At 55.4% G+C, this 14,458-nt stretch overlaps 1 protein-coding gene across 1 annotated transcript; it reads right to left on the minus strand.

The window, feature by feature from the left end:
* Positions 1 to 3,391: 3,391 nt before the first annotated feature.
* Positions 3,392 to 14,427, minus strand: LOC134158668 (cellular tumor antigen p53-like; the record flags this gene model as incomplete). The annotated part of the gene is made up of 6 exons (XM_062608844.1): positions 3,392 to 3,491; positions 5,192 to 5,277; positions 7,121 to 7,200; positions 7,363 to 7,472; positions 8,958 to 9,067; positions 14,311 to 14,427. Coding segments are annotated over 6 exons (591 nt in total), but the record flags the coding sequence as incomplete, so codon positions are not given.
* Positions 14,428 to 14,458: the final 31 nt, after the last annotated feature.

The raw sequence follows: 14,458 nt of genomic DNA on the forward strand, positions 1-14,458 counted from the left end.
TGAGCCCAAAATGGGGGGGATTGACCCAAAAATGAGGGGTTTGACCCAAAAATGGGGGGTTTGAGCCCAAAATGGGGGGGATTGACCCAAAAATGGGGGTTTTGAGCCCAAAATGGGGGGATTGACCCAAAAATGGGGGTTTTGAGCCCAAAATGGGGGGGATTGACCCAAAAATGGGGGTTTTGAGCCCAAAATGGGGGGGATTGACCCAAAAATGGGGGTTTTGAGCCCAAAAATGGGGGTTTTGAGCCCAAAATGGGGGGGATTGACCCAAAAATGGGGGTTTTGAGCCCAAAATGGGGGTTTTGACCCAAAAATGGGGGTTTTGACCCAAAAATGGGGGTTTTGAGCCCAAAAATGGGGTTTTGAGCCCAAAATGGGGGGAATTGACCCAAAAATGGGGGTTTTGAGCCCAAAATGGGGGGATTGACCCAAAAATGGGGGTTTTGAGCCCAAAATGGGGGGGATTGACCCAAAAATGGGGGTTTTGCGCCCAAAATGGGGGGGGATTGACCCAAAAATGGGGGTTTTGAGCCCAAAAATGGGGGGTGATTGACCCAAAAATGGGGGTTTTGATTGACCCAAAAATGGGGGTTTTGAGCCCAAAAAAGAGGGGGATTGACCCAAAAATGAGGGGTTTGAACCCAAAATGGGGGGATTGACCCAAAAATGGGGGTTTTGAGCCCAAAATGGGGGGGAGTGACCCAAAAATGGGGGTTTTGACCCAAAAATGGGGGGATTGACCCAAAAATGGGGGGATTGACCCAAAAATGGGGGTTTTGAGCCCAAAAATGGGGGTTTTGAGCCCAAAATGGGGGGGATTGACCCAAAAATGGGGGTTTTGAGCCCAAAATGGGGGGGATTGACCCAAAAATGGGGGTTTTGAACCCAAAATGGGGGTTTTGACCCAAAAATGGGGGTTTTGAGCCCAAAATGGGGGGGATTGACCCAAAAATGGGGGTTTTGAGCCCAAAATGGGGGGGATTGACCCAAAAATGGGGGTTTTGTGCCCAAAATTGGGGGTTTTGAAGCCAAAAATGGGGGTTTTGAACCCAAAAATGGGGGTTTTGACCCAAAAATGGGGGTTTTGAACCCAAAAATGGGGGTTTTGAGCCCCAAAATGGGGGGGATTGACCCAAAAATGGGGGTTTTGAGCCCAAAAATGGGGGTTTTGAGCCCAAAAATGGGGGTTTTGACCCCAAAATGGGGGGGATTGACCCAAAAATGGGGGTTTTGAGCCCAAAATGGGGGGGATTGACCCAAAAATGGGGGTTTTGAACCCAAAAATGGGGGTTTTGAGCCCAAAATGGGGGGATTGACCCAAAAATGGGGGTTTTGAGCCCAAAATGGGGGGGGATTGACCCAAAAATGGGGGTTTTGAACCCAAAATGGGGGGGATTGACCCAAAAATGGGGGTTTTGAGCCCAAAATGGGGGGGATTGACCCAAAAATGGGGGTTTTGACCCAAAAATGGGGGGATTGACCCAAAAATGGGGGTTTTGAACCCAAAATGGGGGTTTTGACCCAAAAATGGGGGTTTTGAACCCAAAAATGGGGGTTTTGAGCCCAAAAATGGGGGGATTGACCCAAAAATGGGGGTTTTGAGCCCAAAATGGGGGGATTGACCCAAAAATGGGGGTTTTGAGCCCAAAATGGGGGGGATTGACCCAAAAATGGGGGTTTTGAGCCCAAAATGGGGGTTTTGACCCAAAAATGGGGGATTGACCCAAAAATGGGGTTTTGAACCCAAAATTGAGACCCAAAAATGGGGGGATTGACCCAAAAATGGGGGGGGATTGACCCAAAAATGGGGGTTTTGTACCCAAAATGGGGGGGATTGACCCAAAAATGGGGGTTTTGAGCCCAAAAATGGGGGGAATTGACCCAAAAATGGAGGTTTTGACCCAAAAATGGGGGTTTTGAACCCCAAAATGGGGGATTTGAACCCAAAATGGGGGGATTGACCCAAAAATGGGGGTTTTGAACCCAAAATGGGGGTTTTGACCCAAAAATGGGGGTTTTGAGCCCAAAATGGGGGGATTGACCCAAAAATGGGGGTTTTGAGGCCAAAAATGGGGGTTTTGAGCCCAAAATGGGGGTTTTGAGCCCTAAATGGGGGGGATTGACCCAAAAATGGGGGTTTTGAGCCCAAAATGGGGGGGATTGACCCAAAAATGGGGGTTTTGAGCCCAAAATGGGGGGATTGACCCAAAAATGGGGGTTTTGAGCCCAAAATGGGGGGGATTGACCCAAAAATGGGGGTTTTGAGCCCAAAATGGGGGGATTGACCCAAAAATGGGGGTTTTGAGCCCAAAATGGGGGGATTGACCCAAAAATGGGGGGATTGACCCAAAAATGGGGGGATTGACCCAAAAATGGGGGGTTTGAGCCCAAAATGGGGGGATTGACCCAAAAATGGGGGTTTTGAGCCCAAAAATGGGGGGATTGACCCAAAAATGGGGGTTTTGAGCCCAAAATGGGGGGGATTGACCCAAAAATGGGGGTTTTGAGCCCAAAATGGGGGGATTGACCCAAAAATGGGGGTTTTGAGCCCAAAATGGGGGGGATTGACCCAAAAATGGGGGTTTTGAGCCCAAAATGGGGGGATTGACCCAAAAATGGGGGTTTTGAGCCCAAAATGGGGGGGATTGACCCAAAAATGGGGGTTTTGAACCAAAAATGGGGGGGAATTGACCCAAAAATGGGGGTTTTGAGCCCAAAATGGGGGGATTGACCCAAAAATGGGGGTTTTGAGCCCAAAAATGGGGGGATTGACCCAAAAATGGGGGTTTTGATTGACCCAAAAATGGGGGTTTTGAACCCAAAATGGGGGTTTTGACCCAAAAATGGGGGTTTTGAGCCCAAAATGGGGGGGATTGACCCAAAAATGGGGGTTTTGAGCCCAAAAATGGGGGGAATTGACCCAAAAATGGAGGTTTTGACCCAAAAATGGGGGTTTTGAGCCCAAAATGGGGGGATTGACCCAAAAATATTAACCCCATTAATGACCCCTCCTAATTACCCCCTCATTACCATCTAATTACCCCTCATTAAGCCCATTAATTACCCCTCCCTAATTAACCCCATTAATGACCCCTCCTAATCACCCCCCTCATTACCATCTAATTACCCCCTCATTAACCCCATTAATTACCCCTCCCCCCCCCCAATTCATTTAGGTGGGGGCGGGGCCGATACAAAACTCCTTTATTATAAAAACCGCCTTATAAGGAGCGAAGGGGGCGTGGCCAGAGCGGGGGGGGCGTGGCCATGGCGCGGTGGGCGGGGCTAAGCGCCCATGGCGGTGACTACAAAGGGGGGGGGGGCGGCGCTTTAATGGCGTAAGGGGGCGTGGCTTCCGGCGTAAAGGGGCGTGGTTCGCGCGTAAAAAGGGGGCGTGGCCTCAGTCCGAGTCCGGCCCCTCCCCCTTCAGCAGCAGCTTCTTCCCGCGCGGCAGAGGCTCCGCCCCCCGCGCCCGGCGACCTTTGACCCTGGGGAGGGGGGGGTCAAAGGTATTGGGAACCCCCAAAATCCCATTTTTCACCCCATAAATCCCCATTTTTCACCCCATAAATCCCCATTTTTCACCCCAAATGCCCATTTTTCACCAAAAATCCCAATTTTTCACCCCCAAACCCATTTTTCACCCCCAAACCCCCATTTTTCACCCCAAAATCCACATTTTTCACCCCAAAATCCACATTTTTCGCCCCAAAATCCCCTTTTTCACCCCAAATGCCCCTTTTTCACCCCAAATTCCCCTTTTTCACCCCAAATCCCCCTTTTTCATCCCAAATCCCCATTTTTCACCCCAAAATCCCCCTTTTTCACCCCAAATCCCCATTTTTCACCCCAAATACCCCATTTTTCACCCCAAACCCCCATTTTTCACCCCAAAAATCCCCCTTTGGGACCCCAAATCCCCCCCTTTTCACCCCAAAATACCTTTTGGACCCAAATCCCCCCTATTTTTACCCCAAATCCTCCCTTTGGGATTTAAATACCCCATTTTTGACCCAAAATGCTCATTTTTCACCCCAAATCCCCCATTTTTGACCCCAAATCCCCCCTTTTTCACCCTAAATCCCCCTTTTGACCCCACATCCCCCTTTTCACCCCAAATCCCCCCTTTTTGACCCAAATACCCCCTTTTTTGACCCAAAATCCCCCTTTTTCACCCCAAATCCCCCCTTTAGGACCCAAATCCCCCCTTTTTCACCCCAAATCTCCCCTATGGGACCCCCACGATCCCAATCCCCCCTCCCCACACACCCCAATGGGGCGTCCCAATGGAAGGAACCAATGGGGATGCTCAATGGGGGGGTCCCAATGGAAGGAACCAATGGGGATGCTCAATGGGGGGGGGTCCCAATGGAAAGAACCAATGGGGATGCTCAAAGGGGGGGGGCCCAATGGAAGGAACCAATGGGGATGCTCAAAGGGGGGGGGGGGGGGGGGCAATGGAAGGAACCAATGGGGATGCTCCGGGGGTGGGTCCTAATGGAAGGAACCAATGGGGATGCTCAAAGGGGGGCTGGTCCCAATGGAAGGAACCAATGGGGATGCTCAATGGGGGGGTTCCAAATGGAAGGAACCAATGGGGATGCTCAAAGGGGGGGGGGGGGATTCCCAATGGAAGGAACCAATTGGGATGCTCAATGGGGGGGGTTCCCAATGGAAGAAACCAATGGGGATGCTCAATGGGGGGATTCCCAATGGAAGGAACCAATGGGGATGCTCAATGGGGGGGTGGTCCCAATGGAAGGAACCAATGGGGATGCTCAAAGGGGGGGGTCCCAAAGGAAGGAACCAATGGGGATGCTCAATGGGGGGGGATCCCAATGGAAGGAACCAATGGGGATGCTCAAAGGGGGGGGGGGTCCCAATGGAAAGAACCAATGGGGATGCTCAATGGGGGGGATCCCAATGGAAGAAACCAATGGGGATGCTCAAAGGGGGGAGATTCCCAATGGAAGGAACCAATGGGGATGCTCAATGGGGGGGGGTTCCCAATGGAAGGAACCAATGGGGATGCTCAATGGGGGGGTTCCCAATGGAAGGAACCAATGGGGATGCTCAATGGGGGGGGTTCCCAATGGAAGGAACCAATGGGGATGCTCAAAGGGGGGGGGGGTCCCAATGGAAGGAACCAATGGGGATGCTCAATGGGGGGGATCCCCCCCCCACTTACGGTCGCTCCGGGGCTGCCCCCCCCTCGTAGGCCTCCAGGGCATCATTGATCTTCTTCAGCATCTCATAGCGATGGCGGCCGCGGACCTAGGGACCGCCCCATAGCGACCCGAAATACCCCCATAGCGACCCCCAAAACCCCCATAGGAACCCCAAATACCCCCATAGCGACCCCAAATACCCCCATAGGGACCCCAAATACCCCCATAGCGACCCCAAATACCCCCATAGAGACCCCAAATACCCCCTTGGGACCCCAAATACCCCCATAGGGACCCTAAATACCCCCATAGCGACCCCAAATACCACCATAGGGACCCAAATACCCCATAGGGACCCAAAATACCCCAATAGGGACCCCAAATACCCCCTTGGGACCCCAAATACCCCCATAGGGACCCCAAATACCCCCATAGCGACCCCAAATACCCCCATAGGGACCCAAATACCCCATAGGGACCCAAAATACCCCAATAGGGACCCCAAATACCCCCATAGGGACCCCAAATACCCCCATAGCGACCCGAAATACCACCATAGCAACCCCAAATACCCCTATAGCGACCCCAAATACCCCCATAAGGTCCCCAAATACCCCCATAGTGACCCCAAATACCCCCTAGAGTACCCCAAACACCCCCTATAGAACCCCAAACACCCGCTATAGGACCCCAACACCCCCTATAGTCCCCAATTACCCCCCATAGGGCCCCATTACCCCCTCTAGGACCCTAAATCCCCCCTATAGAACCCCAAACACCCCCTATAAGACCCCATTACCCCCTATAGTCCCCCATTACACCCTCTAGGACCCACATTACCCCCTCTAGGACCCCAAATACCCCCTCTAGGACCCCCATTACCCCCTCTAGGACCCCAAATACCCCCACTAGGACCCCCATTACCCCCTATAGTCCCCCATTACCCCCTCTAGGACCCCCATTACCCCCCATAGGACCCCATTACCCCCTCTAGAACTCCCATTATCCCCTCTAGGACCCCAAATACCCGCTCTAGGACCCCAATACCCCCATAGGGAGCCCAAATACCCACTATAGCAACCCTAAATACCCCCTATAGAACCCCAATTACCCCCTGTAGGACCCCAATTACCCCCTATAGACCCCCAATTACCCCCTATAGGACCCCAAACACCCACTATAAAACCCCAAACACCCCTATAGAACCCCAAACACCCCCTATAGGACCCCAAACACCCACTATAAAACCCCAAACACCCCCTATAGCACCCCAAATACCCCCTATAGGACCCAAATCCCCCCTCTAGGACCTCAATACCCCCTACAGAACCCCAAACACCCCCTCTAGGACCCCAAATAGCCCCTATAGTACCTCCATTACCCCCTCTAGGACCCCCATTACCCCCTCTAGGACCCCCATTACCCCCTATAGACCCCCATTACCCCCCATAGGACCCCAAATACCCCCTCTAGGACCCCCATTACCCCCCATAGGCCCCCAATTACCCCCTCTAGGACCCCCATTACCCCCTCTAGGACCCCAAACACCCTCCATAGGACCCCCATTACCCCCTATAGTCCCCCAATACCCCCTCTAGGACCCCCATGACCCCCATTAGGGCCCCATTACCCACCTCTACGACCCCCATTACCCCCCTCTAGGACCCCCATTACCCCCCATAGGACCCCCATTACCCCCTCTAGGACCCCCATTACCCCCCATAGGACCCCCATTACCCCCTCTAGGACCACCATTACCCCCCATAGGACCCCCATTACCCCCTCTAGGACCCCCATTACCCCCTATAGTCCCCCATTACCCCCTCTAGGACCACAAATACCCCCTCTAGGACCCCCATTACCCCCCCATAGGACCCCCATTACCCCCCATAGTCCCCCATTAACCCCCATAGGACCCCCATTACCCCCCATAAGGGCCCCCCCCTCACCACCAACGAGAACTCCTCATTGTCGGGGGGCAGCACCCGCTTCTTCGAACTCTCAGGGGCCTCAATGGGGGGGGGCAGAGCTGTGGGGCAGGAGCACAAAGGGGTCAGAGCCCCATAGAACCCCCCCTATGTTAATGGTACCACCCCCCCCCCACGTTTAAGAGCCGATGGTACAGCCCAAAGCGCGCCCCTTCCTCTTCTAAACCCCGCCCATAGCCATATATGGAGTTAGCTCCGCCCACCGCGCTTGGCCCCGCCCCTCCGGCTCTGGTTCTCCTCCTCCAAGCGGCGGTCGCGGCCCGGGCATGCGCAGACGCGGACCTCGAAGCAGCGGCGGCCGAGAACCTGCCCCCTAGCGGCCGGGAGGAACGGTGAGGGTATGGGGGGGGGGGGAGATAGGGGGGGATGTGGGGGGGATGTGGGGTGGGGATGTGGGGGGGGATGGGGGGGATGTGGGGGGGGATGTGGGGGGGATGTGGGGGGGATGTGGGGGGATATGGGGGGGATGTGGGGGGATATGGGGGGGTATGGGGGGATATAGGGGGTGTCGTGGCTCCATCACCCCCATAGCCCCCCCATAGACCCCCTCATTGACCCCCATAACCCCCCTCCAGCCCCATAGCCCCCATATCCCCCCCAGCCCCATAGCCCCCACAGCCCCCATAGCCCCATAGCACCCCCAGCCCCATATCCCCCATAGCCCCATAACCCCCCCCAGCCCCATAGCCCCATAGCCCCCATAGCCCCCATAACCCCCACAGCCCCCATAGCCCCCCCAGCCCCATAGCCCCCATAACCCCATAGCCCCCATAACCCCCATAGCCCCCATAGCCCCATAGCCCCCATAGCCCCCCATAGCCCCCATAACCTCCCATAACCCCACAGCCCCCATAGCCCCCAGAACCCCCATATCCCCCATAACCCCATAACCCCCCCATAGCCCCATAGCCCCCATAGCCCCCATAGACCCCATAGCGCCCCATAGCCCCAATCCCCCCCATAGCGCCCCATAGCCCCCATAGACCCCATAGCCCCCATAGCCCCCATCCCCCCCATAGCCCCCATAACCCCCCCATAGCCCCCATAACCCCCCCATAGCCCCCATAACTCCAGCCCCATAGCCCCTATAGCTCCAGCCCCATAGCCCCCATAACTCCAGCCCCATAGCCCCCATAACTCCAGCCCCATAGCCCCTATAGCTCCAGCCCCATAGCCCCCATAGCGCCATAGCCCCCATAACCCCCCTCAGCCCCATAGCCCCCACAGCCCCCATAGGCCCCATAACCCCATAGCTCCATAGCCCCCATAACCCCATAGCCCCCATAAGCCCCCAGCCCCATAGCCCCCATAGCCCCCACAGCCCCCATAGCCCCATAGCACCCCCAGCCCCATATCCCCCATAGCCCCATAACCCCCCCAGCCCCATAGCCCCCACAGCCCCCATAACCCCCATAGCCCCCATACCCCCCCCAGCCCCATAGCCCCATAACCCCCATAGCCCCATAGCCCCCCCAGCCCCATAACCCCCATAGCCCCCATACCCCCCCCAGCCCCATAGCCCCCCCAGCCCCATAACCCCCATAGCCCCATACCCCCCATAGCCCCATAGCCCCCATAGCCCCATAACCCCCATAGACCCATAGCCCCATAGCCCCATAGCCCCATAGCCCCCCATAGCCCCATAACCCCCATAGCCCCCATAGCCCCCCATAGCCCCCATAGCCCCCCATAACCCCCATAGCCCCCATAGCCCCATAACCCCCCCCAGCCCCATAGCCCCCATAGCCCCCATAGCCCCCATAGCCCCCATAGCCCCCCCAGCCCCACAGGTGCTCACTGGGGCCCCTCCAGGGTGAGGATGATGAGGATGGGGCGCCGGTTCATGCCCCCCATGCAGGAGCTGTTGCACATGAAGCTGTAGAGAACCGTGCTGCAGGGGGAGCCCACCTGGGGGGCACAAAAACACCCCATATCAGCACAAAAACACCCAAAAACACCCAAAATGAACCCAAAAACACCCAAAATTAGCGCAAAAAACACCCAAAAACACCCCCAAACACCCAAAATGGGGACAAAACCACCCAAAATCAGCCCAAAAACACCCCAAAACACCCCAAAACACCAAAAATTGGGACAAAAACACCCAAAATCAGCCCAAAAACACCCAAAATGGGGACAAAAACACCCAAAACCACCCCAAATCAGCCCCAAAACACCCAAAAACACCCCAAATCAGCCCAAAAACACCCAAAAACACCCCAAATCAGCCCAAAAACACCCAAATCAGCCCCAAAACACCCCAAATCAGCCCAAAAACACCCAAAATGGGGACAAAAACACCCAAAATCAGCCCCAAAACACCCAAAATGGGGACAAAAACACCCAAAATCAGCCCAAAACCACCCAAAATCAGCCCCAAAACACCCAAAATGGGGACAAAAACACCCAAAATCAGCCCCAAAACACCCCAAATCAGCCTAAAAACACCCAAAATCAGCCCCAAAACGCCCAAAATGGGGACAAAAACACCCCAAATCAGCCCAAAAACACCCCAAATCAGCCTAAAAACACCCAAAATCAGCCTAAAAACACCCAAATCAGCCCCAAAACACCCCAAATCAGCGCAAAAACACCCAAAATCAGCCCAAAAACACCCAAAATGGGGACAAAAACACCCAAAATCAGCCCAAAAACACCCAAAATGGGGACAAAAACACCCAAAATCAGCCCCAAAATACCCAAAATCAGCCCAAAAACACCCCAAACCACCCCAAATCAGCCCAAAAACACCCAAAACCAGCCCCAAAACACCCAAAATCCGCCCAAAAACACCCAAAATCAGCCTAAAACCACCCAAAATCAGCCCCAAAACACCCCAAAACACCCAAAATGGACCAAAATGGGGACAAAAATACCCAAAATCAGCCCCAAAACACCCAAAATCCGCCCAAAAACACCCAAAATGGGGACAAAAACACCCAAATTAGCCCCAAAACACCCAAAATGGGGACAAAAACACCCCAAATCAGCCCCAAAACACCCAAAATCAGCGCAAAAACACCCAAAATCAGCCCAAAACCACCCAAAATGGGGACAAAAACACCCAAAATCAGCCCCAAAACACCCCAAACCACCCCAAATCAGCCCAAAAACACCCAAAACCAGCCCCAAAACACCCAAAATCCGCCCAAAAACACCCAAAATCAGCCTAAAACCACCCAAAATCAGCCCCAAAACACCCCAAAACACCCAAAATGGACCAAAATGGGGACAAAAATACCCAAAATCAGCCCCAAAACACCCAAAATCCGCCCAAAAACACCCGAAATGGGGACAAAAACACCCAAAATCCGCCCAAAAACACCCCAAAAACACCCAAAATCAGCCCAAAAACACCCAAAATCAGCCCAAAATGGACCAAAATGGACCAAAATGGGGACAAAACCACCCCAAATCAGCCCAAAAACACCCAAAATGGGGACAAAACCACCCCAAATCAGCCCAAAAACACCCAAAATGGGGACAAAACCACCCAAAATCAGCCCAAAACACCCAAAATCAGCATAAAAACACCCCAAAACACCCCAAATCAGCCCCAAAACACCCCAAATCGGCCCAAAATGGACCAAAATGGGGACAAAACCACCCAAAATGGACGCAAAATGGGCACAAACGGACCCAAAATGGGCATAAATGGACCCAAAATGGACACAAATGAACCCAAAATGGGCACAATGGGGCCCATAGAGAACAATGGGGCCCATAGGGAACAATGGGATCTATGGGGCACAATGGAATCTATAGGGCACACTGGGATCTATGGGGCGCACTGGGATCTATGGGGCGCAATGGGATCTATGGGGCGCAATGGGGTCTATGGGGCGCAATGGGATCTATGGGGCGCAATGGGATCTATGGGGCGCAATGGGATCTATGGGGCGCAATGGGATCTATGGGGCGCACTGGGATCTATGGGGTGCAATGGGATCTATGGGGCGCACTGGGATCTACGGGGCGCACTGGGATCTACGGGGCGCAATGGGATCTATGGGGCGCACTGGGATCTATGGGGCGCCATGGGATCTATGGGGCGCCATGGGATCTATGGGGCGCAATGGGATCTATGGGGCGCAACGGGATCTATGGGGCGCAACGGGATCTATGGGGCACAACGGGATCTATGGGGCGCAATGGGATCTATGGGGCGCACTGGAATCTATGGGGCACACTGGAATCTATGGGGCGCAATGGGATCTATGGGGCGCAATGGGATCTATGGGGCGCAATGGGATCTATGGGGCACACTGGGATCTATGGGGCGCACTGGGATCTATGGGGCACACTGGGATCTATGGGGCGCAATGGGGTCTATGGGGCGCAATGGGATCTATGGGGCACACTGGGATCTATGGGGCGCACTGGGATCTATGGGGCACAATGGGGTCTATGGGGCGCAATGGGATCTATGGGGCACACTGGGATCTATGGGGCACACTGGGATCTATGGGGCGCAATGGGATCTATGGGGCGCAATGGGATCTATGGGGCACACTGGGATCTATGGGGCACAATGGGATCTATGGGGCGCAATGGGATCTATGGGGCGCACTGGGATCTATGGGGCGCACTGGGATCTATGGGGCGCACTGGGATCTATGGGGCGCAATGGGGTCTATGGGGCACAATGGGATCTATGGGGCACAATGGGGTCTATGGGGCGCACTGGGATCTATGGGGCGCAATGGGATCTATGGGGCGCAATGGGATCTATGGGGCACACTGGGATCTATGGGGCGCAATGGGATCTATGGGGCGCAATGGGATCTATGGGGCGCCATGGGATCTATGGGGCGCCATGGGATCTATGGGGCGCAATGGGGTCTATGGGGCGCAATGGGGTCTATGGGGCGCAATGGGATCTATGGGGCACACTGGGATCTATGGGGCGCCATGGGATCTATGGGGCGCACTGGGATCTATGGGGCGCAATGGGATCTATGGGGCGCAATGGGATCTATGGGGCACACTGGGATCTATGGGGCACAATGGGATCTATGGGGCGCAATGGGATCCATGGGGCACAATGGGGTCTATGGGGCGCAATGGGATCTATGGGGCACACTGGGATCTATGGGGCACACTGGCATCTATGGGGCGCAATGGGATCTATGGGGCACACTGGGATCTATGGGGCACAATGGGATCTATGGGGCGCAATGGGATCTATGGGGCGCACTGGGATCTATGGGGCGCACTGGGATCTATGGGGCGCACTGGGATCTATGGGGCGCAATGGGGTCTATGGGGCACAATGGGATCTATGGGGCACAATGGGGTCTATGGGGCGCACTGGGGTCTATGGGGCGCAATGGGATCTATGGGGCGCAATGGGATCTATGGGGCACACTGGGATCTATGGGGCACAATGGGATCTATGGGGCGCAATGGGATCTATGGGGCGCAATGGGATCTATGGGGCGCAATGGGATCTATGGGGCCCAATGGGATCTATGGGACGCAATGGGATCTATGGGGCGCAATGGGATCTATGGGGCACACTGGGATCTATGGGGCGCAATGGGATCTATGGGGCGCACTGGGATCTATGGGGCGCACTGGGATCTATGGGGCGCACTGGGATCTATGGGGCGCAATGGGATCTATGGGGCGCAATGGGATCTATGGGGCGCACTGGGATCTATGGGGCACACTGGGATCTATGGGGCGCAATGGGATCTATGGGGCGCAATGGGATCTATGTGGCACACTGGGATCTATGGGGCGCAATGGGATCTATGGGGCACACTGGGATCTATGGGGCGCAATGGGATCTATGGGGCGCCATGGGATCTATGGGGCGCAATGGGATCTATGGGGCGCAATGGGATCTATGGGACACACTGGGATCTATGGGGCGCAATGGGATCTATGGGGCGCAATGGGATCTATGGGGCGCCATGGGATCTATGGGGCGCCATGGGATCTATGGGGCGCAATGGGATCTATGGGGCGCAATGGGATCTATGGGACACACTGGGATCTATGGGGCGCAATGGGATCTATGGGGCGCAATGGGATCTATGTGGCACACTGGGATCTATGGGGCGCAATGGGATCTACGGGGCGCACTGGGATCTATGGGGCGCACTGGGATCTATGGGGCGCAATGGGATCTATGGGGCGCAATGGGATCTATGGGGCGCAATGGGGTCTAAGGGGCGCAATGGGATCTATGGGGCACAATGGGATCTATGGGGCGCCATGGGGTCTATGGGGCACAATGGGATCTATGGGGCGCAATGGGATCTATGGGGCGCAATGGGATCTATGGGGCGCAATGGGATCTATGGGGTGCAATGGGATCTATGGGGCGCACTGGGATCTATGGGGCGCACTGGGATCTATGGGGCGCAATGGGATCTATGGGGCGCAATGGGATCTATGGGGCGCAATGGGATCTATGGGGCACAATGGGATCTATGGGGCGCAATGGGATCTATGGGGCGCAATGGGATCTATGGGGCGCACTGGGATCTATGGGGCGCACTGGGATCTATGGGGCGCAATGGAATCTATGGGGCGCAATGGAATCTATGGGGCGCACTGGGATCTATGGGGCGCACTGGGATCTATGGGGCGCACTGGGATCTATGGGGCGCACTGGGATCTATGGGGCGCAATGGGATCTATGGGGCGCAATGGGATCTATGGGGCACAATGGGATCTATGGGGCGCCATGGGATCTATGGGGCGCACTGGGATCTATCGGGCGCAATGGGATCTATGGGGCGCAATGGGATCTATGGGGCGCAATGGGGTCTATGGGGCGCAATGGGACCTATGGGGCGCAATGGGATCTATGGGGCGCAATGGGGTCTATGGGGCGCAATGGGGTCTATGGGGCGCAATGGGGTCTATGGGGCGCAATGGGATCTATGGAGCGCACTGGGATCTATGGGGCACACTGGGATCTATGGGGCGCAATGGGATCTATGGGGCGCAATGGGATCTATGGGGCGCAATGGGATCTATGGGGCGCAATGGGATCTATGGGGCGCAATGAAATCTATGGGGCGCAATGGGGTCTATGGGGCGCAATGGAATCTATGGGGCGCAATGGGGTCTATGGGGCGCAATGGGATCTATGGGGCGCAATGGGATCTATGGGGCGCAATGGGGCCCACGGGTACCTCGGGGGGCTCGTAGGGCACGGTGACGCTGTGCCTCCGCGTGGTCTCGTTGTCATGGTAACGGGCTTGGGGGTTCCCCTCCACCCGGATCAGGTGCTCGGGGGGGGCCAGGCCTGGGACATCCCATAGTGAGCCCCATAGAGACACA

The sequence above is a fragment of the Pezoporus occidentalis genome, unplaced genomic scaffold (genome assembly GCF_034315485.1).
Source record: "Pezoporus occidentalis ecotype Australia unplaced genomic scaffold, CSIRO_AGI_Poc_V1 ctg1306, whole genome shotgun sequence".
Classification (NCBI taxonomy): domain Eukaryota; kingdom Metazoa; phylum Chordata; class Aves; order Psittaciformes; family Psittacidae; genus Pezoporus; species Pezoporus occidentalis.